The sequence below is a fragment of the Histomonas meleagridis genome (assembly GCF_020186115.1).
Source record: "Histomonas meleagridis strain 2922-C6/04-10x chromosome Unknown contig_1, whole genome shotgun sequence".
Classification (NCBI taxonomy): Eukaryota; Parabasalia; order Tritrichomonadida; family Dientamoebidae; genus Histomonas; species Histomonas meleagridis.
The window spans coordinates 594,210-621,043 of record NW_027150746.1 but is presented as its reverse complement, the minus strand read 5'-3'; the positions used below and the strand labels follow the sequence as shown (position 1 = coordinate 621,043).

General features: G+C 29.1%; 6 protein-coding genes across 6 annotated transcripts; 3 read left to right on the top strand and 3 right to left on the bottom strand.

Annotated features, from left to right (window-relative positions):
* Positions 1–5,097: 5,097 nt before the first annotated feature.
* GO595_000171 (Clan CA, family C19, ubiquitin hydrolase-like cysteine peptidase) lies at positions 5,098–7,347 on the bottom strand (the record flags this gene model as incomplete). The annotated part of the gene is made up of 1 exon (XM_067914536.1): positions 5,098–7,347. The coding sequence occupies one exon, from the start codon at positions 7,345–7,347 to the stop codon at positions 5,098–5,100; it is 2,250 nt and encodes a 749-aa protein (XP_067779626.1).
* Positions 7,348–16,155: 8,808 nt separating this feature from the next.
* GO595_000170 (small GTP-binding protein) lies at positions 16,156–16,761 on the top strand (the record flags this gene model as incomplete). Its single annotated transcript, XM_067914525.1, has 1 exon — positions 16,156–16,761. One exon carries the CDS (start codon positions 16,156–16,158, stop codon positions 16,759–16,761), a length of 606 nt encoding a protein of 201 aa, XP_067779625.1.
* A 256-nt stretch (positions 16,762–17,017) lies between these two features.
* Positions 17,018–18,487, bottom strand: GO595_000169 (uncharacterized protein; the record flags this gene model as incomplete). Its single annotated transcript, XM_067914513.1, has 1 exon — positions 17,018–18,487. One exon carries the CDS (start codon positions 18,485–18,487, stop codon positions 17,018–17,020), a length of 1,470 nt encoding a protein of 489 aa, XP_067779624.1.
* A 3,107-nt stretch (positions 18,488–21,594) lies between these two features.
* GO595_000168 (vacuolar protein sorting-associated protein 16) lies at positions 21,595–23,394 on the bottom strand (the record flags this gene model as incomplete). Its single annotated transcript, XM_067914502.1, has 1 exon — positions 21,595–23,394. The coding sequence occupies one exon, from the start codon at positions 23,392–23,394 to the stop codon at positions 21,595–21,597; it is 1,800 nt and encodes a 599-aa protein (XP_067779623.1).
* Positions 23,395–24,062: 668 nt separating this feature from the next.
* On the top strand, positions 24,063–24,944 carry GO595_000167 (protein phosphatase methylesterase 1; the record flags this gene model as incomplete). The annotated part of the gene is made up of 1 exon (XM_067914491.1): positions 24,063–24,944. The coding sequence occupies one exon, from the start codon at positions 24,063–24,065 to the stop codon at positions 24,942–24,944; it is 882 nt and encodes a 293-aa protein (XP_067779622.1).
* A 493-nt stretch (positions 24,945–25,437) lies between these two features.
* On the top strand, positions 25,438–26,808 carry GO595_000166 (uncharacterized protein; the record flags this gene model as incomplete). The annotated part of the gene is made up of 1 exon (XM_067914480.1): positions 25,438–26,808. One exon carries the CDS (start codon positions 25,438–25,440, stop codon positions 26,806–26,808), a length of 1,371 nt encoding a protein of 456 aa, XP_067779621.1.
* Positions 26,809–26,834: the final 26 nt, after the last annotated feature.

Below are 26,834 nucleotides of genomic sequence, written 5' to 3'. Positions count from 1 at the left end.
GTTTATATATAATGAAAATGTTTTCGTTTTTGTTTCATAAATAGTTAATGAATGTGTAATTGATAATGTAACTGTTAATGTATATGAAAATGATAATGATAATGAAATATCACTTTGAAGTGATACAGTAAATGTATTCGATTGACTAAATGAATGTGTTGGAATTGGATTGCAGCTTCCTTCTGCGTTTTCTTTGGCAACATCTAAATTTCCAAATTTACTTCCTTTATATGTTGAATATGTGATAACACTTGTTGAAACATTAAAAAATGCATTTTCGCTAATTTTTGGTTCTTTGTCTCCATAATAATAAATGCATTGAAGTTGATAACAATTACCAAATGCTGAACCTCCAATATCTCTTATTCCATATCCAAGTATTAATAATGTTAAATTAGAACAGAATGAAAACGCTCCACCGCCAATTGTTGTAACTGAATTTGGAATTGTAATGTTTTTGATTGATGAACACAATGAAAATGCACTACCGCCAATTGTTGTAACATTTCCTCCAAAAATTATCGTTTCTAATTGTGAACATGACGAAAACACAGAACCTCCGATATTTGTAACTGAATTACCAAAATCAACTGAAACAACTGAATGCCATGCTGAAAATGAACCACTTGGAATTTCATATATATTTTTCACTGATAATTATAAATTTTGTTATGTTTTGATATTGAGATATTTCATTAAAATCATTTGAATTCATGATTGAAAGTGTTGAAGTATTTTCATAAAATATTTCATAAGAGTTCATGAAAAACATAAAAAAAATTAAAACATTTTTCTGTTTTTTATTTTTCTTTCATTTTCGATTTATTAACTAAAAATTTAATTATAAAAATTATTTTATTTTGAATATATAAAAAACACTTAAAAATCATAAAGCTTAATGCTAGAAATCGAATTATTTTATTAAGCATAAGCATTTTCTTTCTAAAAATATTTTGCTTCGAGATTGCATTATATTTTTTTTGATTAAAATAATTAAACTCCATAAAAAATAACTCAGAGTTATGCTTAGTGTATGTGATTAATAATTCTGATAAAGGTGGTTTGTAATGATATCTTTTTAAGTTAAAGTAAAATCGATACTTATCTTTATCTTTTTCATAATGCGAGAGTACAAAATGTGTACCTCTTATGTTGTCGAGAATATGCAAAATTTTACTTTTTTGAATTTGCAAAATAGAAAATTTATCATTAAAAACCATTAAACCTGAAATTCCTGAAGAAAGTTGAAATGAACAAAAGAAATGAATCGGAAAAGCCAATAGAAAATCATACATTTTTGCTGTAACTGAATAATGATGAATGTTTGTGTGTTGGCAAATAACGGTCGCTTAAAATTCATCATTCAAAACAAGCAAATATTAATTTTATGGGAATTAAGTTTTTTGTAGATATCACAAATGTGCTTTTATAACAGCTGAGCCAGCGTTTTCAAAAAGTCACTTTGGTTCCAATGAATTCATTAAACTTATTTACTTTCTAAATCTTTATACATACTATTTGCATTTTGTTTGTATATTTTATTATCGAAATTTTTTTTAAGAATAAAGCAGAATAAAATTGTGGAAAATCGAATTTTGTTAATTTCGCGATTATATAAAGATCTATACATAAAACAATCTTTTCCATTACTTTTGATCTCTTTATAACTCAAATGAGAAGTTTTTGTATAACACACGAGAATCAAAGAATTTGGTAGAATAAAAACTCATTATCAAAAAATATTTATTTAAAAAATTTATAAAATTTTATAGCCATAAATTATAATCACTTCAGCCGGGCACCATATTTTAAAATCTATACATATCTAGATGATGTTTTAAAAGATGAAATTATTCATTGCCAATGAACATTTTGGTGCTGATGAAATCTACATTCGGTTCATTCCAAAATATTGTGGATGCTGAGATATGAATGTTGCAAATATTCGGAATCTAAAACATTACAAATATATCCTCCAATATACATTTAAAAAATTACTTCTTGTTTATATTTTATTTGTAAATTTTATTGTAAATAAAAAATTATAAATTAAGATTAAAACTATGTCTTAAGAAGGAAACATTCTTATTTTTTATTATTTATCCTTTTTTGCCCTTATCAACATAACTGTTTTTGGTGAAGGCAAAAAAGAAATATCTTTCTCCAAAAATACCAATAAAACAACAAGCAATAAGGCAGGAAATTATACATATTTACTTTGTTAAATTAAACTGGTTCAAACAGGTCAAAGTACAAAAAGTGACAATATTATATGTTTTACTCATTTTTCTCAACACAGATAATAAATAAGTTTAAATTGCAAAAATACTATTAAAAACAACAAGTGCAGTTTAAGGAATATAGAATATCAATCAACAGTATGATCACAGCAGGATATTTCAGAATTTCTAAATTGAGATCTATCACTATGTAAATATCTGAACCCCAAACATCTGACTCAACAATACTTCGCCATATTTTATCTTTCACAAAATATAAAAAATGATTAAATCCTTTATAATACGATTTAAAGTTAAACACAACGCTCTTTATTTTATTATAAAAAATCCGTTACAGTGGATATATCGAGTCCGTATTCCATTCTTTTATCAATTTCAGCACAAATCCCGTTGCCAACAACTCCAAATTTCTCATTACTTTCGGTGATCTAAATCTTTCGCCCGCTTTAACCAACAACGGTCCGAACATTTCAGCCAATTTTCTTTTTCCTATTTCTGTTTCTTTTTTATTTTTCGCCAAATCTTTTAAGAACCCAATGACATACATCAAAGTATTCAAATGTATTTTTGGTAATATTTTCAACACTTCGAAATATTTTCTTTTTGATGCCAAGTTTAAGAATTCATCGAAAATAGAAATCGGTAGTAAAGGAATTGATAATGTTGCCAACCATTTCAACAAAATATTTGCTAAGTCATGAGTATTCGCAGATGAAACAAGATTTATCGAAAGGTATTCTTGTTTAACAGTTGCTTCGATTAATTCTTCGTTTCCATTTATATAAAATATTTTTTTTGTTTTGTAACATTTCTTCTTTAATAAACAATGAATGATATAATATAACATATAAGGAATAGGAAGTTTCGGATATTTAATTCGTTGGCTCCACATTTGTTCATATAATGTCGAATTAAAAAATATTAATGTCGGCTCTTCAATTGTTTGTAATGTTTTGATGATTATTTCATTGTTAATTTTCGGTAATGAAATTTTAGCATTATAAAATCGTGTTTCGAATTTTAGAAATGTACAAAATGATATTAATGAAATATTTGTATCAGTTGAAAAACAATTTTTTGCAATATGTGATAAAACTCGTAAATAATTCGATTCGGAAATAGGAAATATTGATGAAATGATATAAAATAATTCCCAAACTTTATATAAACGACGTTGTACAAAATTATTCGTCGTTTGTTTGATTAATTGGAAATAAATTTCATCAATTAAAACAGGAGACATCTTAAGTATTTTAATAATGGATTCAACTGCTGTAGAAAATTGTTTTTCATTAGAATATTCTAAAATTAACATCGAAAGTTTCGACGCATCATTTTTGTTCTCTTTAGGAACACTTTTAAGTAAGGGCTTCTTTAATGGATTAAATGAAAATGATATTAAATCTGAAATAGGAATGACTTTCTTTTGAAAAACTGAGCCGCGATGATGCTCTCGAAAATTAGATTTGGCAAACTCCAAAATATTGTATTGGGATAGCATTTTAAGAAGAGATTTCTTGTCATAGATCTTCCCAAGATAAAATTCTTGTGATATGAGATCATAAATGTCAAATGTGTGATTATTAATTTTGCGAGAATGTCGAATGGTTCGTCTATGTCGACGATATTGTGTTCGCTGTTGGGTAAGAGGTACGCCATGGTTCGGCCGAAGAACATCAAAGTTTACTGTGAGACGATGATGTTTCGATCTTGGTGTAAAAGATGTAGGATTGATCGCGCGTTCGTCTGTAAAATCAGAAAAACTATCACCGGGCTTGATCAGAATATGATGGCTTGCGCGACTTTGTGGTTGTGTAACATCATCTGAAAATTTTCTGGATACATCATAAATATATGAAAAAGGCATTTGTGGAGGAGATAAAAGTTCACTCTCGGCTCTGTCACGATGGTTTCGAGAAGATACTTGGAAGTATTGATAAGGAACCCCAAGTGATGGAATATTTGAAGTTTTTTCTGGGTATTCGTTTCCAGTGCTAAACGACGAACACAAAGGAGATGATGCTTGTGATGATGTCGTCACAGAATTGTTTGGAGAATAGTAGGGAAGTGTTTGAGATAATTTATAAAGAGGCAAATCCTCATAAGATGTGGAAGGTTTTGGGAGGTCATCAGGAGTTTTGGTTTTTGTGATAAAATCTTCGATACTATCACAATTCGGCGTAAAATCGTTCGGATTTGGATTCGACAGATCAAGAGAATCAGATTCATCAGAGTCTGACCATAGCCCAAGACGTAGGAGACTATTATTCATGTTAATTCGCTTGAAAAATCGAGATGGTGATTGTTGCATAAAATTTTTTAGTATCGGTTTAACACAAATTCAAAGCCATTTCAATCTAAAATCCACAATTGAATCAATATCTGTCAAATCAATTCAATCTTTCGCCATAAAAACAATTCAATGTATTTGACGTCAATTTCATTTGCAGAATTTTCAACGCCAGAAAACGTTTCACCAATATAAGTCAGAAATGTCATCAAATAATCACTAAAACCAAAAACCAATGTGTGCTAAATTCTATTTTGCTTTTGTTGTACAATATTTTACTAAACATTTTACGAAATCCATAATGAAAAATTAGAACATGAAGATGGAGCACCCTGTCGTATTTATCATTCCTAATAACAAACGGTCGCTTCGATGACTAAAGATTTGTTATTAATTTGTAGTAATTCGTTCATATCTGACTTTAAAATGCATTAAATCGATTTAGCTCATGAAAGTCCGATTTGAAATTTTTTTAGAAAGTAATCAATTTTTTTTTTTTTTTTTAAATTGATTTCAAAACCACAATTAATAATATATAAATATTTTTACAAACAATTTTTCAAGTTTTCATTGGTTAGAGTTCCAATGAGATATCATAATATCGCTTAATGACCTTGGTATCGTTTTCTCATTTGTACTTGATAACAACGGGTCATCAAGCATGATACCGAAACAAGCCCTTTGCTTCGGCAGTGTTAACTTTTTTGCGAATATCGCAAGAGCTTCGTATACGTTGTCGTCGATATTGAAATCATATCGAAGTTTTGTTTTCTCACTTGCAAACAAGAAAACCTTCACCGGCTTCTCGCTTGAGAGTCGATTTAAGCGCATTACTTTGTTGACGACTGTTCGTGCGCTTATATTTTTCTTGAGTGATACAATACGAGATACGCCTTCATATTGATCTGAGTTACGATCCGAGGTACAGCGAACTTCGATGCTCATGGGACTGTTGTTTTCGATCAGTGAAACTAGACGCCACTTATCTCGAGGAATTTCATATCGAACTATATCAACTCGAACTACTGGGGTTTTAATGCGATACTTTGACGGAAGGACTTTGGTTATGGAGGTCTTACTGCCAACTGAACATTGAAATCGTATCTTATCTGTTATGTTAATGATTGGGAAAATATGCGGAATCTCATTAATTAAATCTTCACATGTGAACCCCTTGGAAAGGAATATTGGATTCTTTTGTTCTTGAATATAATGATCCGATACAAATATAATTCGTAAAGAAGAAAATAATGATATTGATGAAGCTGTTGCATTATCATTAAGGATTTGATATGATAATGACGTTGATGGAAATGAACTTATAATTGGGAATTTATGTGGTTTCATTATCGAAGAATTATATGTAAGTAATATTTTTTCTGGAGGCACTCCATTTTCGAGTGCAATACGTGCTTGCACATCAGAGAATGTTGCGTCATAAGGCATAGAAATGCGAGTTGTACCGAAGCATAAGTTCACTCTTGAAATCGACTTTTTCTGAATAACCGCTCCTTGGGGCACCCCGAATGTTAATTTTTTGATGTTTCTCCCTTGCCAAATAAACATATTTTCTTCTTCTTGAGGAATATTATCTATTGTATAGACATCGAGATATTCGAAAGGAGACTTATTTGACGAAACAAAAACAGGTCCCTTATCAAATGAAGAAGGCAAAATGAAAAACTCGCTGGGGTGCCCCTTGATAACGTGCGCCGACGCCTTTTCACTCAAATCTATCGGCCCAACAAATTGCGATTCACCCGGCATCCTCACCCAGGCCGAAAAAGAGGATTTGCTTACTGTAAAGTCAGGCCTAATTCTATTTAATATCTCTATAATTTTGTCGTCTTGATTTTCCCATTCAAAGGGAGTTTTATTATGATGTAATTTCAATCCTTTAATTTCATCATAAAAAATGAAATTCGAAAATAACTTATTTGATCTATAGGGAGCTAAATATACTGGAATAAAGTCAGTAGCAGTGATTATGTTCACTGATTCTTTTCGAACATAAAATACCATATAAGCATGAGGTTTTCCAAACCCGAAAGAAAACATCGTAGATTCATTATCAAACGAGTGCATAACTTCTGCTTCACTTACTTTGCTAACTGAAGAATCGTTAAACATATACCATTGGTTTCCAAGGCCAACTCTAATCAACGATACATAATGGCCAAAAGTTGGTGTTCCACTATGTGATATTACTGCGAATAATTCATACGAGATTCCTTCTAATTCGATTTGCTTTGGACATGAGAAAGGATCCGTTATCTCGACGACCGTTTGCGTTGATGCGCAATATTTATAACGCGCTAATTGGAGGACTAAAACATGTGGAAATGATCTAAACGAACATTTTTGATATGCTTCTTTTCCATTGTAATCATCGAGTTTTTGTTTCCCAAAAAAATTTGATTCAAGTGATTCGTTGAGGTTATTAAACCCTTCAACAATTATAGGAATCGAAAGATATGTTTCATCGATTTCATTGACTGTTGTCCCTTGTGTTATTGTCTTATGAACAACTATATGGAATAAATGTGATAATGCTTCTTTGAATGGTGCACCAAGATCACTTTCAAGGCGATCAATTAATGTGATGAAAAATTCATGGGCATCTTGTTGCATGTGAGAAATGTCATCAAATGAGCCAAGAGTACAAATAAATTCATTTAGACTTACTACTGAACTTGACGTTTGAAGCTCAATAAATAAATTTTGAAGAGATAATGGAGCTTGTTTTGGATCTTTAAAACTATAGATAAGTTGACGAAAAGCTCCAATATGGAATAGAACTTGAAGAACTGAGGCCATATAACAGGTCGAACCAGAATTTAGTAATCCAAGATACTTATCTTTTCGTATATATAAATAGTTCTGTGGATAAATAATTTGAACATAAATTTGATTCGGGATTTCGTGGACTTTGAGAGCAAAAAAAGGTTGACGCTTTGTAAGTGTACTAACAGATTTCAAAGTTTTTCCTTTGGGTGTAAAACGTATGTTAAAATGGAAATTAAAAGACTCGCCATGGTGCCATTTTAAGGCAGTACAACAATAAATAAAAAATGTACAAAGAGAACGATTGAGATAAATCAAAAATGTCTCTTTGTTTTGGGTGAATATTCTAGAAAGTGAGTAGTTACGACTGGAATCCAGTGGGGCTGGTATTTTCCATTCAAAGTACTCATTATCCCCATTCTGTGTCCCAGATGAAAAAGAGCCCATTGAGAATAACCGTAAAGATGGTGCTGAATAATTCTATAATGTATTCAATTTTATGACGAAACACAAAAAAATGAAACATAAACACCAAACCAAACATTAAGCAACAACAAAAAGATTTCCCACGTGCTTTGGATTTCCATGATTTGAAGTTTGTTTAAATGAATGAAAGAATGAGTTGCAAAAAATTTGTATTCCAATCTTCTCAAACTTTATTCAGATTGTGTTAAGCATTTTGATCATTAAAAATGTGGTCACCTATTTAATTAGTTATTTATAACTTCAATTTTTCCCTGAAGATGTTCATAGAAATTTAATTTTTCATTTATCAAAATCAAAAGTTTATTTAGAAACTTAGGTGAATATGTATTTTTACATTATTGCCAGTAAGAAAATAAAAATTAAGATAAAAAATCCATATGTTTCGATTCTACTTGCATGTTGGATGTAAAACCCGTTTACTCTCAATTACCAATTTTTGTAAGCATATTCTGTGTTCTACATGTGTTTTTCTTTGTTGAGCTTTGATAAGACGTTAGACTCAGGGCATATATTGAGCACTTCCAAATGATGCCAATTTTCAAAATACTATTATGAAATATCATATTTTTAAAATAAACATTGTTTTTAGCATTTCTTTCAATTCCTTTTTGTTCAAGAAGTAATGTAACTATTTTTATATGATCATTTGAAGATGCATTCATCAGTGCTGTATAAAATAATTTATATAATTTTCAAATATTTTTTTCAAAATCAATTTTAAATAAAACAAATAAATATCTTTGGCATTAATATAAGAGTTTCCCATTCATTTAATTCTTGATTGCTCTGTGTTTCCATCAGACAAATTTAAAAGTGACAGACTACACATCAAAATCAAGTTTTAATGTTTGGTTTTACTTGTTCAGGAATCAACAAATGCTTGATCATATTAAAGAAGCTGCAGTTGCTAAAAACGCAAATATCACTCGAAAGTATTGAAGAAAGATTGGCAATCAAACAGACGAAAATATTTATAAGTTGAAGGATGTTATACTCGGATACGCAAATTGAAAGCTGAATTACTTATTTTTACTTTTTTTTAAACGTTTAAAAACGCTTTCAAAAAAAGTTAGAATGTTTTCTTGTGTAGTAATTACGCTGTTAGCATAACATTAATGTTACATCGCATCGATATAAAGAAAATTTCAAAACATTTTTTAGTTAGCAGAAATTAATTTCCTTTTTATTTAATTAACTAATTCCTCGTAATAAGAATCACAAACATATTCCTTCTACGCCTTATCACAGCGATTACTATTATTATCGCCACTATTATTATGACAACGATTGGCATGGAAATAGCCAAAACGTATGTAATTGTCACTGTGTCATCATCTTTTATAGTCGGACATTGGGGCAAATTTTGATAAGTCACGTTATAATTAGCGAATGTTTTACCTTCATAGATCTCACTCACCATTACGTACTCTATTTTCGCGTTAAATGCATCTGCATCGATTTCAGGCTCAGTCTTACCATTATAGTATATGCATATTAAATATTAAATGGTTACAATCAGCGAAAGTGGAATCTTTACTTTTTTTAACAGAAGGTAATGTATACTTCTTATAGATGAAGAAGAAGAAAATGAATTAACACCAATTACTTCTAATTTATCATTAATTATTTCGATAAGTAATGCATTTGAAAATGCGAATTTATTAAAAGTCGTAACACTCACCAATTAATTGACCTTAAGTATTTATTTAAATTTAATGCACTATGATATCATATGTATCTGTTGTTGTTTGAATAGATAAAGGATAATGTATAATTTTGCTCATGTTTTTATCATATAGAATTCCATCGTTTTTGTAATGCGAATAATGCAAATTATCATTTGTTACTTTGAAGTAAAAAAGTATAAGCAATTGTTTCGCCATTCATTAATTCATTATTATCATTCTTAATAGTAATTTTCTCGAGTGAACTATAATCAAATGCATGTTCTCCAATATCTTTACATGTATTTGGTATTATAATTACTTTCATAAAATCCATAACTTTCAATTGTAGTATAAAGTGCAAATCCAAAATTAATTGAATCCAAAGCTGCATAAGAAAATGCATAACTTTTGATTGTTATTACTGAACTTGAAATGATATATGTTGTATTACCTGGGGACATCAACATTAAAGATGTTTGATCCTTATTATAAACTGCACCATCGGAATTATGCTCGGAGAAGTATTTGTTTTCTGCTGTTACATGAATATATTTAAGTTTACTAAAGCCTTTAAATGCATATTTCTCAATTGTTTCTACATTAACGCCAATTCTAAATGATTTTAAATTTATGGTTTCTAATTGTTGTTAATGATGATGGAATATTTATGGTTTTAGTACTAAATGTTACATACTAAATTAGTACGCTGAAAAAATGTATGGTCATTGATGGATGTAACTAAGCTTGGAATTGTTATGTTTTGTAAAGAACATTCATATACACCTATGGTGATTATATTTTCACCGAAATCAATTGAATTTAAGGCAGTACGATGCACCTTCGCCTATGATTGTAATGATATAGCCTAATTGAACTGAATTTAATTTTTTGCAATAATGAAATGAATAATCACCAATAGTTTTAACGTATTAACATTTATGTTATTTCCAATTTCAATTGATGTTAAGCTATTACAATTATAAAGTGCTCTTATTCCTATTATAGTGGCAGGATCTAAAACATGGACAGTTTTTAAAGAAGACCATTTGCAAATGCTTTTACAGGTATGTCACTTACTTTGCTACCAATCAAAACATATTAAATTCCATCTTTTGTCTGATTGGAGAATTCAGTGTGATCATTAATTATAAGTGTAGTTTCAGTGTTATCACTTGTTTCGAAATCAATCCAAACAAATTTGTTATTTGAAAAGTTTACAAATCTATGTGTAAACTGTTTAAATCTCCTAAAAAATTTCTCTGATAAGTTGAAACATGTTGATTGTGTTGAAACAAACTTTTTGAGTGCTCTTTATTCAAAAATCCGTTCCTTTGATGCTAAACGATATCATTTTCTTTCTTTCATTTTTTTGACTTCTTCCACAATTTAAATAAGGGAACACTCTGTCACTTTTCATAAAAATCATTACATTTCAGCTTTGTGAACATCTTCCGATTGCAAAAACAACAAAACGCGTTTCAGCAAAAGTTTTACAAATGAACTGACGAAAAGAAGAAGCGGTTGAAGCTCTCTGTATCGTTTTTGACTGATTTATTAGCAAGTTTCTCAAGTTTTCTCGCAAATGTGTTCTTTCCTTTTGTTTTTACCCATGCATATCATTTGCTTATTACAAACCTCACCAAAAAATTCAGGTTCAAAGATTTTTAGTAATCAATTTTCTATTTCTCAAACTCTCAAGCATTCCCCTTGTCTTACTTTAGAATCCAAAGGGATTACATACCTCTCATTCTCACTCCATAACAAAGAGAGTGTATCCATTAAAAACACAAATTTTATTATTCTAAAAGCGAATGAATCGAATACATTCAATATCATCACAGAAGAATATCAACGTCATTCCCCTTTATTAAGGTTTCCGATATCATATGTTAAACATTATATCGAATTCTTTTCTTTAGTGTTTAATCATTTTTCATTAAAAGTTCATTTACCAATTTCAATGAATAATAACTTCATGATGAAAATGTTCAAATTCAATGAAACTGTTCAAGTTCGAATGTATAACTTTTTTATTTTGGGATTTTTTTTATTATATGAAATCAAATTTTTAATGAATATATTTAAAAGTAACGAAAATAAAAAACAGAAAAATATTTTAATTTTTTTTATGTTTTTCATGAACTCTTATGAAATATTTTATGAAAATACTTCAACACTTTCAATCATGAATTCAAATGATTTTAATGAAATTAGCCAATATCAAAACATAACAAAATTTATAATTATCAGTGAAAATATATATGAAATTCCAAGTGGTTCATTTTCAGCATGGCATTCAGTTGTTTCAGTTGATTTTGGTAATTCAGTTACAAATATCGGAGGTTCTGTGTTTTCGTCATGTTCACAATTAGAAACGATAATTTTTGGAGGAAATGTTACAACAATTGGCGGTAGTGCATTTTCATTGTGTTCATCAATCAAAAACATTACAATTCCAAATTCAGTTACAACAATTGGCGGTGGAGCGTTTTCATTCTGTTCTAATTTAACATTATTAATACTTGGATATGGAATAAGAGATATTGGAGGTTCAGCATTTGGTAATTGTTATCAACTTCAATGCATTTATTATTATGGAGACAAAGAACCAAAAATTGGCGAAAATGCATTTTTTAATGTTTCAACAAGTGTTATCACATATTCAACATATAAAGGAAGTAAATTTGGAAATTTAGATGTTGCCAAAGAAAACGCAGAAGGAAGCTGCAATCCAATTCCAACACATTCATTTAGTCAATCGAATACATTTACAGCATCACTTCAAAGTGATATTTCATTATCATTATCATTTTCATATACATTAACAGTTACATTATCAATTACACATTCATTAACTATTTATGAAACAAAAACGAAAACATTTTCATTATATATAAACAATTCGACATTTTCATATATTGAAACAGAATTTATTTATTACAATTATACGATTGTTATATATTCGACTTATTATAATTATTATTCCAATTTCTTTACAATGTTTTACACTTCCAATGAAAATTCACCAAAAGGAATTACGACGAATGCTTTGATTGGAATTATTTGCGGATCATTTGCATTTGTTTTGATCATTGTTGGAATTGTTATATTTTTTAGTGAAAAGTAATAATAAGAAAGAAAAATCGAAATCAAAGTTACAATTCAAGGACACGACGACATCAAGTACAAAGCAAATTGAAGAAGTAAATAGTTTAGTTGAAGATATTGTGAAAGAAGATGAAGACAATTGGCTCTGAAGAAAACTGTGTAATAAAAAATTTTGATATCTTTTGTTATATAAGTTAAAATTAAATTTTGAGTGTTGTTTTGTTTTTTGATGAATTTTTTTTATTGTAAAATATTATAAGATATTGTGTTAGCATTGTTAAACATCAATAATAAAGTAAAATTAATCGCTTGTTGTTTTGATGCATTTTGACTTTTTAATGTGTGCAATTATTTCATTTTAATAAGAAATTTTGAATTTTAAAGATGTATAACTATTATTATTACTGACTTTAAATAGAACATAATAACTTTTGTTGATCAATGATCAATGATTTTGAATCATGATTACATTTACATTAATGTTTGCACTTTTCTGAATGAAATGGGACAAACTTTACTTGAATTCATTATTTATAAAAGCAAAAAATATTTTTTAAATTAAAGATACACTAAAAATGATTTTGTACATAAAGTGCTTCTCATGTTATGTTAATTTAGAATAAAACAAGAAACTTAAAATCATATTATAGAAGAATTTCCAATGTTTCAAAAAAAAAATTAAATTTTATGATGATGAAAACATTTTAAATCAATGAACGGCACATCAAATTAAAGCTTAAATTCCGTTCTATAACATATATTCATTGTGTTATTTAAAAGTGAAAATATAATGTGTTATAGTTGTTTCTTCGATTGGCATTTTAAAATATTAATTCAAATGTTTCAAAATTGACTTAAAAGACCACAATTAAACGACAGGTTTTTTAATGTTTAACCGTGAGATTTTAAACTTTTGAGATAGCCGATGTATATTTGGTGAAGGTCTATAAGTATATTACAAGCTGAAACATGAGAACCTTCATTTTGTCCATCATTTTGATCATGACAAAACGATTAATAACCGATACAAAGCTTATTACACCTTATATCATTCATAAAGAAATATTACAAATACAAAAAGATAAAAGCAGGGAAGGATTGACTTACCAATGTGATGGAGAAGTTCCAATCAATGAAATTATGATCAAAAAATTCAAAAGATTTAACAATAATTATAAAGTTTTGATAAACAAATTATTTTTAAATTTGATACCAAACAATGAATCTACAGCAATTGTACATCATGATTTTAATAACAAACAAAAATTTCAAAGAACATATTTTTCAAACATTTTGAAAATAGGCTTTGAAATTGATATATTTGTCAAAAATGGTATATCTGATAAATCATATAACAAATCTTATGAAGATATATATCCTATAAAGCGTGAATTTTCACATTTTTTGATGATGCGAAACGACAACGAAGAAGGACCAAACATTTTGAATGTTTTACTTCAATTAACCATCATTTTTTCAATTATATTTCCGGTTATTTATGTCAAATTTTACCAGAAAAACACAATCTCAGTTCAGAAAATATCAACGACCAAATATACATTGAAAGTAAAAGATAAGAAAAAAATTGAAAATATTTTTGTTTATATTTTTTTTATGTTTTTCATGAACTCTTATGAAATATTTTATGAAAATACTTCAACACTTTCAATCATGAATTCAAATGATTTTAATGAAATTAGCCAATATCAAAACATAACAAAATTTATAATTATCAGTGAAAATATATATGAAATTCCAAGTGGTTCATTTTCAGCATGGCATTCAGTTGTTTCAGTGAATTTTGGTAATTCAGTATCAGGTATTGGAGGTTATGTGTTTTCGTTATGTTCAAAATTAGAAACGATTATATTTGGAGGAAATGTTACAACAATTGGCGGTAGTGCATTTTCATTGTGTTCATCAATCATAAACATTACAATTCCAAATTCAGTTACAACAATTGGCGGTGGAGCGTTTTCATTCTGTTCTAATTTAACATTATTAATACTTGGATATGGAATAAGAGATATTGGAGGTTCAGCATTTGGTAATTGTTATCAACTTCAATGCATTTATTATTATGGAGATTCAGAACCAAAAATTGAAGAAAATGCATTTTTTAATGTTTCAACAAGTGTTATCACATATTCAACATATAAAGGAAGTAAATTTGGAAATTTAGATGTTGCCAAAGAAAACGCAGAAGGAAGCTGCAATCCAATTCCAACACATTCATTTAGTCAATCGAATACATTTACTGTATCACTTCAAAGTGATATTTCATTATCATTATCATTTTCATATACATTAACAATTACATTATCAATTACACATTCATTAACTATTTATGAAACAAAAACGAAAACATTTTCATTATATATAAATCATTCGACATTTTCATATATTGAAACAGAATTTATTTATTACAATTATACGATTGTTATATATTCGACTTATTATAATTATTATTCCAATTTCTTTACAATGTTTTACACTGATAATAATGATAATAATAATCAAAATAAAGACAATAAAACAACAATTATCATCATTTCTGTTTGTGTAATTGTTATAGTAATAGTCATTATCATATTATTAATTATATTATTGACACATATTCGAAATAAAAAAGAAGAAATTTATGAAAATGATAAATCAGAAGAAAATGAAAACGAAACGACGAATACATTTACAACAGGGAATAAGTAACATAAATATTGAAGAAGATCCATTTGCCGAAGATTTTCAAGAAGAAAAAATTTATTGCACAAATTTAATATAATTATCAATAAAAATACAATTTAAATTTATTTTCCTTATTCAGATTAAATTTTATAGAGATTTCGTTATTAATTTGATAATATTCATTTCTTCCATATTGGAAGACATTTTCCTGTGTTTTCGACTATGGCATTATTCATAAGAAAAGATTTATAACATTGAATTACTCCAAAAAATACAACAAAATCAATTGATTAGCTTATTCAACAACACCAAAACAAGGAAGTACTTGAAAATTCCCAAATCATTATTCATTAAACTGGCCTTAATCAAGTTAATTCTTACTCTTTCATGTACACCAATATCCAACTATACAAATAGTATACATGTTACAGCGAAAGTCTTACAAGTGCTGAGGTATCTTCAACGGCAAGCCTTTAATCCACATCATGTAAAAACTAACTTGAACTATCATATGATCACTTAATTTTTAATAGGGAATTTCATTTTTCTCAATGATTAATAAATCCTGAATATTAATGAATAAGATATTTAAATATGGAGATTCGGGAATCCAAGAAACTTCAAGGTATTTTTTGACCGAGGTTTTCACACTTTTGTTTTATTTTAATTATTGTGTTGTAATCTCAACCTTATTTATATATATGGCAAATAGAAGAAAAATTTCGAACTTTTCACATGAAATCAAATCACTTCACCTAACATCCTTTATCCAGCTCCTTTTTTGAAGCTTTTTGAATTAACACGATCATTTTCTTCTCTAAAAAAGCCCATCGTTTCATGATTTGAAGGTGCGGTTTTTGTCGGCAAATTGACAGAAAACGCTTTCACTTGTCAAATGAGCCGCCGCCCAAGTAGCCTTGACCTGAAAATTGTTGTTCTTGGACCTGTTAGTGTTGGTAAAACATGTGTTATTCATAGGTTCTGCAATGGTACTTTCCTTCAGAATACACAAGCAACAATTGGAGCAGGATTTGTTCCACATACAATGCATATTGACGATACAGAAATCAATATGATGCTCTGGGATACTGCCGGTGAAGAAAGGTTCAGGAGTGTCGCACCATCTCTTTTGAGAGGTGCAAACGGTCTAATTCTTGTTTATGATGTAACAAATCTTCAAAGCTTTGGCGAAATTGAGATCTATCTAAATATGTTCCTTGATACTGCTGAGTATGATCAGCAACAACCTTTACCAGTTTTGGTTTTAGGAAATAAGTCTGATATGGAATCACAAGTTTCTGATGATGTTATTAATGAATGGGCACAGAAACACAACATCACCGAAACTGCAAAAGTTTCTGCTAAGACAGGAGAAGGCATTAATGAAGCATTTGAAAAATATCTCAAAACATTTTTGAATGCCCCTGTCCATCTAGACATCCCTCCAATGTCAATTACTGTAAAGAAAGAGGCGCCTCAGGAAAAGAAACCATGCTGTTAAATAAAAGTTTCCTGTAGTCACTTTTACATATAATCTAAAGAAAAAGTCGAAATAAACCACACAAACCAAAACGTCAAAATTCTTTTTATATGAGTTAACTCAGTTTCTTATTAAAACATTAAAAATTCGAGGTAAAAAAGAATAAAGCAAAAAACACATTATCAATCATAAGACTTTAGATAACATTAATTTAAAAGAAATGAAGAAAAACATTTTCCTTACACGAAAAGTGCCAATATGACCGCTTTCAATTTTTTCATTTTTGTTTAAGATTTGATGGCAATGGCGGCTTCGAATCCCCTCTATACACATTATGAGTGCTTGGTGCGTGTACCAATTTTTGGTTTCTATTTTTATCATAACCCAATGGTAAATCGCTTTGACTTCTTTTCTTCATACTTGTTGAAGAACTTCTTTTCTTGTTTTGCATTTGTTTTGTTTGCTTTGTGTATAAGAAGTCTCCGAAATACTTTTGCGAAATTTCTTGTGCATCTTTAGGCGATATTGTTTTCAAGAAGATTGCGTAACATTCGTAAACATTTATATTCTTTTGACTTGGGAACATTCTTTGCGCAATGTATTGGTAATTAAATCGAACTGTTTTACCAGGAAAATCTCTTGTTTGCTTCGGCTGTAATATTTCTCCGTTCGGCAGCACAAACAATTGTTGGTAAGTGAACAAAAATAACTCGTCATACCACATCATATAATGATAACCTTTTACAAGTGCTTCGAAAACTTTCGATTTCATTGAGCTTAACAATACGTTCGTAAGTTCTTCACTTTGTTTATCCATGTTTTGCATTTTATGATCCCAACTTTCGCCTGTCGTTCGATTAATTAACGTGTATCGTACTGTGCCGGGTATAAATTGTGTGGATATTTGGTCGGTGATGTACAAGTTTTCACTCACGTAATTCGCAAACAGGCTGACAATACTGTGCACAAGGTCTTGTTGCTCAATGTTTTCAGTAATAAAGATGGCTAAGTATGGACTATGTTCACCAAATCTGACAGTGCTTATTACATACTGCGAAAGATTTCCATTGATTTTTAAAAAGCCTTTCTTGTGACGATATGAGTCTGGTCGCGTGGTGTATTCGGTGTTAACTTCTCGATCATTAAAATATTCCGGATCTTCATGATTAATATAAGCTGTAAGATATAACATTAAAAATGAAGTGGAATCAATGATGGAATTGTTGGAAGTGCGTGAGATGACTTTATGATCACATAAAATTATGGATTCGACAAAATGAATTTCATTGGGGATTTTTTCAACTGGAATCTTTTGGGAAAAGATGCGACTAAAAATTCGGTAAGTTGGACTATATTCAACAATGCCATAGGGAAGTTGATAAAAACGATTACAAAAATCTAAATATGTATCAATGTATTTGGCAAAAAGACGACACTTGCTGACGTCAATGAGTGTTAACATATTGGTTTCAAATTGTGGACCAAATAGAAATGTTGTGACATTTTTGACGATTTCAAGCTGATAGCGGAGAAACTCTGGTGACTTGCTTTTGCCACAAATCAGAAATAAAATATTATTCCAAAATTGAAAAACAATTGTTTGATTATTTCCGGCAATATAGTCTAGTCCAGAATCGACTGTTTTTTTGATGTACATTACAATTTGATATATCGGTTGAATTTTTGCTTGCTTTTCTGGATCGATTGGATAATATGTTATTGTGGAAGAGATGACTGCGACTTTCATGAATGGCATTATCGTTTTCCACACAAAATTGAATTCCGTGAAATGTCACTTTTATGTGAACTTAAATTTTAAAAATTAAAAAAATTTATTTCTATATTTTATTATATATTATGAATTTGTTGTATATGTTCGATAACCTTTTCAGCATAATATTCATTCCTTTCAACCAAATTTAAGATATCGATATTAGAACCTTGAGAAATCACATTAGCAAAGAATTGTTTTGCATCATTCGATAACATTTTTAAACATTTTTCATTTGATGCAAAAATTCTTACAGCGATTAAAGGGATTTTATTTTTTATTAAATCAGGGGACTTCTTAAATATGAAAAAGGCAAATTCTCCAGCTACAAATAAATCTTCAGAATCTATTGGCGGAGGTAAAATATCGATAACTTTTTTCAGTATTTCTTCATTTGAGAATTGTTCGTATTGAATTAACATAACACAAAACAAATTAAAACAATTATATTCAACAAGAATTTGTTGTGCAAAATTATTTATCATTTCAATTCTATCTAATAAACCTTCTTTATTTGTTAATATCAAAAGTTTTAATGCGTTTGCGATATTTAATATAATTTCTCTTTGCGTACAATGTAAAATTTCTCTAAATGAATAATTTAATGCCATTTGAAACAATGCGTTTTTTATTGAACAATTAAAACATATATGTGATGACATTAATATTATATAACTCCTAATAATAGCAGAATCATTTTGTATATAAGTTTGAATTATCTTATAAAACATTTGAAGATAATTCGAAAAATTACTTCCAAATGAATCGATAAAATTATTAATAAAATAAAACAAAGGCTTTAATAATATCACATCAATGTTTTTCGATACATTTGTCTTCATAAAACTTAATGGAGTATTAAAAAATATTTGTTCGATCATTTCCAATGTTATTTTTATTGTTTCTTGTTGGAAATTCGATCCGTAATAAAAGAAAATTTCTCCAATTGTCATTAAAATCGCAGATATTTCATTTTTGTCTTCAATAACTTTTAATTGATCGAAAAGTATTAAAAGAGTTTCATCGAAAGGAATATTTAAAGAAAAAAATCCTTCGCATGAAAATGCAATTGATTCACAAGCATCTATACATGATAAATTAATACCTTCATCAAGTATGAAATCAAGTATTGGCACTTGTGCATATTCAATCATTTGTTTAGGTAATCTTCCAATGAATTTACCTAATGTTATCATTGAAGATGATTTTAATTTTATGATTTGCTGTAATTGGAAATCAAGTAAATCATCTTCAGCTTCTTGTAAAAATACTATAAATGGTGGAATAATTTGATCGATATATTTCGAAACAGAAGATGATAATACATATACTAAATTACCAAAACATGAGACTATTGATGAATTAGATAAATAATCATCATTTAATGTTAATGAATTAATACTAAAATTAATAATATTATCAATTTCATTACGTATTAAATTCGGCGCATTTTTAACAATTAACCCAAAAAATTCTAAAATCGATCCGCGTAATTCATTTCGTTCATTTAATAAACAATTTAATAATGGTAATATATTCGAAATTAATGGTTCAGATGTAATATTTAATTGTGTAAATATCGATGAAACACATGAAAGAATTTGTTGTATTTGATAATTTCCTGATTGAGGAATTAATGAAAATAAAAACTCAATTATTGATGTGAATGAATCTGGTGCTTTATCACATTGATAAAATAATTTATCTAATGTCGGTAATGAATCAGTATGTGCAAAATTAGACAATAAAAATTTCGATATTTCATCAATATATGGATTTAAATCATATGAAACATATTCGATTAATTCTGTTATAACTTTACATGCTTCAGAAAATATAAATTCGTTTTCATTTATTGAAACTTGAAATATAATTTTTAAGATTTCTTCAATTTTATTCGAAATTTCAGTCGCAAAACTTTCGATGATTGATCTTAATATAAAAAGAGCAATTTGTTTTTCGATGCTTTGATTTGTTTTAATAAGCTCTATAATAAAATTCATAAAAAGTTCAAATGTTCCATCAATTTCTGAATCAGAAATTGTCGAAAAAAATGGAAGTGCAAATTCATATTTATCATCATCACATTGAATTCGACATAATTCAATAGATAAATCAATTGCAATCTTTATTAAAAATGGTATTTGTTCAGGTGATTTTAATATTATTAAAAAAGAAGATGATTCAACAATTTGGAAAAATAAATATCTAATGTTAACAGAAACAGAAGCATTATTTAATATTGTTAAAGAGAAATTAAAGATATTTAAACTATAAGGTGAATTAATAAACCATTTTTTCCCAAATAAATCACTAAACGTATCGATTATAAGAGAAAGTTCATTTTCATTAATTGATTGGAGACCGTTAGCTAGATATTCAAAAAGTGCATCACAAAGATCATGGAAAATTGTGTTTGTTTCCATGAATTCTTGATCAGGAGAATATTTTTCAAGCTTGTGAATCAAACATAAGGATTGAATACGTACATTTTCTTCACCTGATTTTAGAATTTGAATAGATGCATTCGTAAGAAAAATCAGAAATTCATGTTTGCGTTCTTCTGGAATTTGATGTATTATCCTGGCAAATATGTATAAACCAAATATTATTTGTTCATTTGTTTGAAAAAGAGTAATAGCAAAATCAAAAATGTTTGGCCAATTAGTTGCTTTTATGATTTTTAAAAACACTGAAACAGCATCACAAATTAGGAATTTTAAATGTTGTGATGGCTCATTTTGAAGTATATTAATTAATGAATTTTGAATAATTTCAATTTGATTTGCAGACATTGATAAAGTATGTCGCTTTAATAATTTTGGGAGTGCAATAGCAGCAATTTTTCTAATTTTTATATCTACATTTTGTGCTTGAATAATTGTCAAATGATCAAAAATTGTTTGACAATTAGCATAAATTTCTTCAAGATATTGTGCAACAAATCCCACATTTTCAGGATTTATAGCATCATTATATATCTTAAATAGATTCTGTGCTCCATCCATTTTAGCTTCAAACGTCCTCCCCACACTTTTACAATAAACAATTTAATTACAAACGCTTTTTATTATAAACAAATTTTATCTTTTCATCAATTTAAATATTTTTGACGAAAACATATTTCTAGCATAAGAATTTTTACCAGCCAAAGACTCAACACCGAATTCATTATTTTCTACTTGTTTCCTTAACTTCAAAGCTCTTTTCTGGTCAACTTTTTCCATTTCATTCAGGAACAATTCCACAGCCATTTTCTCATTTGCACAAAACATTAATTCGATACACAACGCGCACAATTCCTTATCCTTTCTATTATTCAATGTCACAGCGATTAAACTATTCCATTTTCTTTGTTTAGCATAAACTTTCATTTCGATAACATAAACATTTCTCAACGAAATTTTATATTCTTTAGCTAATGCATAAGCGTCATCAACTTTTCCATTTGTTATTAAACGCCGTAAATTTTCATTAATTGAATTATTTTCTGGTTGAAATGATTTTAATGATTCCAAAACAGGAGAATTTTTATTTTTCCGTATTTCAAATCTTTGTTTTATATCTTTATGTAATGAAGAGTTTGGAATTAAGTTTAATATTTTTGAAACTCGTTCAATATCATCGAACTTATCAAAGTTTTCTAAAAGAAATCGACAAATTGTTTCGTTTGATATTATTAATTCATTAATTAAATCAATTTGTGAATCATTTGCAAACGCATTTTTAACCACATTAAATATAACAGAATTATCATAACTTAAAATTGCGTTTTCAAACGATTCTTTATATTCGCCAATTAATGAATAAAAATCGGCTTTAAGCGAATGCTTTTGTTCCATTTCGATGAAGTTTAATGCTAATTCAAGTCGGCCATTTTTATATGATGAAACAGCAGCATAATAATAACTTATATTCGATTGTTCTGTAAGTGAATTAAAACATGCTAAATCATTTGGTACAGTTTCTATAACATTATTAGTATAATCATTAACGATATGTTCTATAGGTAACTTCAAAATGTTGGAAATTTCAATCGCTATAAAATGAAGTTGACGATTCATTAATCGTTCAATAAATATTTCATTGCCTAGAAATTTGATTTGTTGCGAGGTAATCGGAATATTAGCTATACGATTGCAATAGTTTAATATCCTCAATCGTGAAATCGCTTTAAAGATTTCACAACAACCGCCGTCACTTTTACGGTTTATGTATGTTAAAGCAAATTTCGATGCGTTGACAAGAAGAAGCTGATTTTCGAGTTCTGTTACGTATTCGGCTGCACGAAGGAGGTTCTTAGATGCTTCACGTGCATTGATACGATTGAGTTGTTGTATTGGAGGATCAGAAAATCGATTTTCATATATCTCTAACAAAAGAGATGAAGGATTTGGAATATGTGAAATAAATACTTTAACTATTTCTTGGGGAATATAACGAAGAAAATAAGCTTCGGAGGATGTGATAATAAAACTTGAATCAATACTGGTGAAGCCAACAGATAAATCATTTGTTTCAAAAAAAATTGTTGGTTGATCATCAGAATCTTCAACAGCAAGAATAACACCACCAGCAAAGCATAGAGCCGGAACAACTTCTCCAATCCAACAGATGTCATTGAAGTTTTCTAAATATTCTGTTGAAACTTGTTTTTCATAAATTATTTCGGAAAGATCATATTTGCAAACCATTACATTAAGCGATTCTGTAACAAGAGCTATTTTAGCGAAGTTGCTGGAAAGTGAAAATTTGATAATTTTTGAAGTAAAAGAAACGCTGTAACTCGATATTGATGTTATGATTAGAATATTGCCAGAATTATCAAGAATGTATATTATCGTTTGGTTAACCAGAGAAGATTTTTTTGGAATGATCTGCATTTCAGTGGGGATTGGAACATTTTCAAAATGTTTAATTTTACGTGAAATTTGGAAATTTTCAATTTCAATTAAATCACCATTTGATAATAAACAAGCAACAGAGCTGTCAGAAAAAGCAGTAAATACCACATTGTCCGTATCAGTTAAGTTAAGATTATGTTCTAAAATTTGTTCATTATGATGATAAATAGAAATAAATCCATCACATGTCACAACTACAACATCATCGTTCGGGAGAGGATATATAAAGCATTCAGAACATTTGTGTTTAATTTGAATATCATTCATTTTTTGCCTCTTTGAATCATATTTGGATATAATATGATTTTTTCCTTGACTTGTGGTTGATGTGCATAAGTGAACAAACATACCAGAACATGTTCCCATTCCAAAATGTTTTGTATCATTTGGTTGAAAAATAAAATCGAATGTAGTTCCATCTATTTTTTCACTTGAAAAATATCCATTTTGAGTATAAGTCCAATTTGAAGCTACTTCTTGTAATTCTTTAATTGTTGATTCTTTTGTTGTTGCAGATACATCCATTGGAGGTTTTCAGTGAATTATTTAACTATCGTTGTCATTCCGATCAACACATCTTGCTTTTGATCGGCTTTGAATTTTTATTCATAAACTTCTGAATTTAGCTTTATCCAAAGTCATGTGACATGAAATTTTCCTTCGAAATAATGTCTTTTTCTCCTTGGAGTGATTATTGGGAAGAAAAAAAAATGATAATTGTTCCAGGACGTGGTGAATTTAACACCTATTGCACCATCCGAAATTCACCATATTGTTTGGTATGTGTTCATGGAGCCGGACATTCAGCACTTTCTTTTTCTGTTTTTGCTAAAATGTTAAATGGCGCTCACACTATTTATGCCTATGATCTTAAGGCTCATGGTGATACGCCTGGTGATCCTTCTACAGATTTAACTATTGAATCATTAACTCAAGATTTAATTGAATTTTGTAAAGTTGTACAACCACCAAACACACATCTTATTGTCATAGGTCATTCCCTTGGTGGATCTATTGGAGCGCGAGCAGCTTTAACACATCATATGAATGCTCTTGTGGTAATTGACACTATTGAAGGCAATATAGTTGAATCCATACCACAAATGAAGAAGGCACTTCTATGCCGACCACAAATTTTCAACACTCCAGCTGAAGCCATCGAATTTATTTCCACATGTGGCGAGCTGCAAAACTATCAAAGTGCTCAAGTATCAGCTGCAGGTCGTCTCAAGGAGGTTGATGGTCATTATGAATGGCGTACTGATCTTCTCAAATGTGAATCGCAATGGGCCGAATGGTTCAAAGGTTTTGCTGACGCATTCCTTAACTGCAAGCCATACAAAGTTCTTGTTTTACCCGATATAAATAGGTTGGACACTCCATTTACAATTGGCCATATGACAGGAAAATTCCAACTCGAAGTAATCTTGAACACATATCATTGCGTACACGAAGACGAGCCCAAGAAATTCACTGAAATGATAAATAGATTGATAAAGAGATTAGGATCAACAACACAATGGGATTAGTTCTAATAATAAAGCGATTTATTGGGATTTTTCTTAATTTTCGTATACCATTTTAAATTGCGTACGAATAAACGCATTGGAATTCCAAATTCATCACAACAACTGAAGAATTTACTTTTTATTTGTGTTCAGACTTAGAAGCAATGAATTTATGTAATATCAATATAATTGGAGAAAATGCATTTAATAGATGTTGATCATTATAAAAAATGTTGTTTAAGAAGGGATTTACAAAAATACTAAAGAAATTTATTTGCTTTGTTTGCTATTTATATATAAATTTTTTTTAAAATAATATTTGAAAATCAGAGAATAGAATATGATATATACAAATATATGTGCGGAAATTGGTAATCACACTTCGAGTTAAAAAAAACTTTTAAGTCGGCCAACGATAGAAAACCCGTCACTTTTTATCTCAAATAAAATTCACAACATGAATTTGCACAAAATTGATGACTTCAAGATAAGGCCAAATGAACAAATCATACAGATGCAAATGCCTGTAAAGGAACCTTCTCCTCAAATGTTACAGTTTAATGAATTAGTCCAGAATTTTAAAAAATTGTTCAATGAATCCCAAAATGAAGAAGAAGTTAACACATCTCTCAATCAAGTCATTAATGCAATTTTGGAGATGAAAAATGTTGATGATGATTTTGTCGTATCAAGTGAAATTATCCAATTTATTCTTATGGCTTCTTCTAATACATCAGAAATCATACGTTCAAATCTTCACAAACTTCTTTACTACGTTGTTGCACGTTCTATAGCTGCCAATTCCATATTTCTCCATAATGATCCTGCAGATTTTATTTTAGCACTTATTAATTCTCCTATTCAAACCGATGTCAAAGTAGGTTTTCTTCTTATTCGTGATCTAGCCAAGTCCTCAAAAGAAGGTGTTCAATATCTATTATCACGTAATTTTCTTGATCTTTGTTTAAATTATGCATATCACATACTTGAAACGTCAACGTCTGATCCACAAAATCTTTTTGCTATTCTTCATTATATTCTTTTATCGATTCCCACGTTTTATGAAATTGATTCGTATTCAAATTATGTGGTTGCCATTACAGATCTTTCAGCCAAAATCATCCAAATTAACATCAGCTTCTCTGTTATTGAGATAGTCCTTCGTATCCTCATCATCCTTGCGCAAAAGAAACATTACACTTTAGTAATCTCATCAAACTGCTTTTCACTTGCTATGTCACTCTTCAATTCACCTGAAGCTTTTGACAGCTTACAAAATTATTTAGTTCTCTTAGCCTCTGCTATGCTATATTCATCCGGGAAGGACGAGGTAGGTGATGTTCTTTCCATGATTCCTATTAATATACTTGTAAATTTATTTGATAATTTTGATCCAAGCAAATTAAAATTATTTTATCTTTTAACATTTTTTGTTAATTATGTGTCATTAGGGGAACAAAACGTCGCTGTTTTATCTACGCCTGAAAGACTTGATAAATTGTTCTCATATTTAGAAAATCCAATTGAACAAAGTTTCAAAATTCAACAAAGTGTTATATGGTGTTTATGGAACATGTTACGCTTTGGTTCATTAGAAAGTATTTTTGCGATTTTAAATCATCAGTCAATCGATAGTCTCGTGGATATCACATTCGATTCAGATGATATGGACTTCATTAAAAAGATTTTGATTCCATCGCTTTTGGACTTCATTCCAAAGGTCGAAAAGGAAATGCCAGAAATGCCCGAGATCATAACCAACACAATCCAAGAAAGATTGGTTGACTTGTGTTATCGCGAAGACTCGCCAGAGATTGAGAGTTTGGCCGCTTCTTGTCTTAAAAGAGTTTTCCCTGAAAGATATGAAACAGAAGGATTTTGTTAATAAAAATGATTTTTTAATATGAAAAT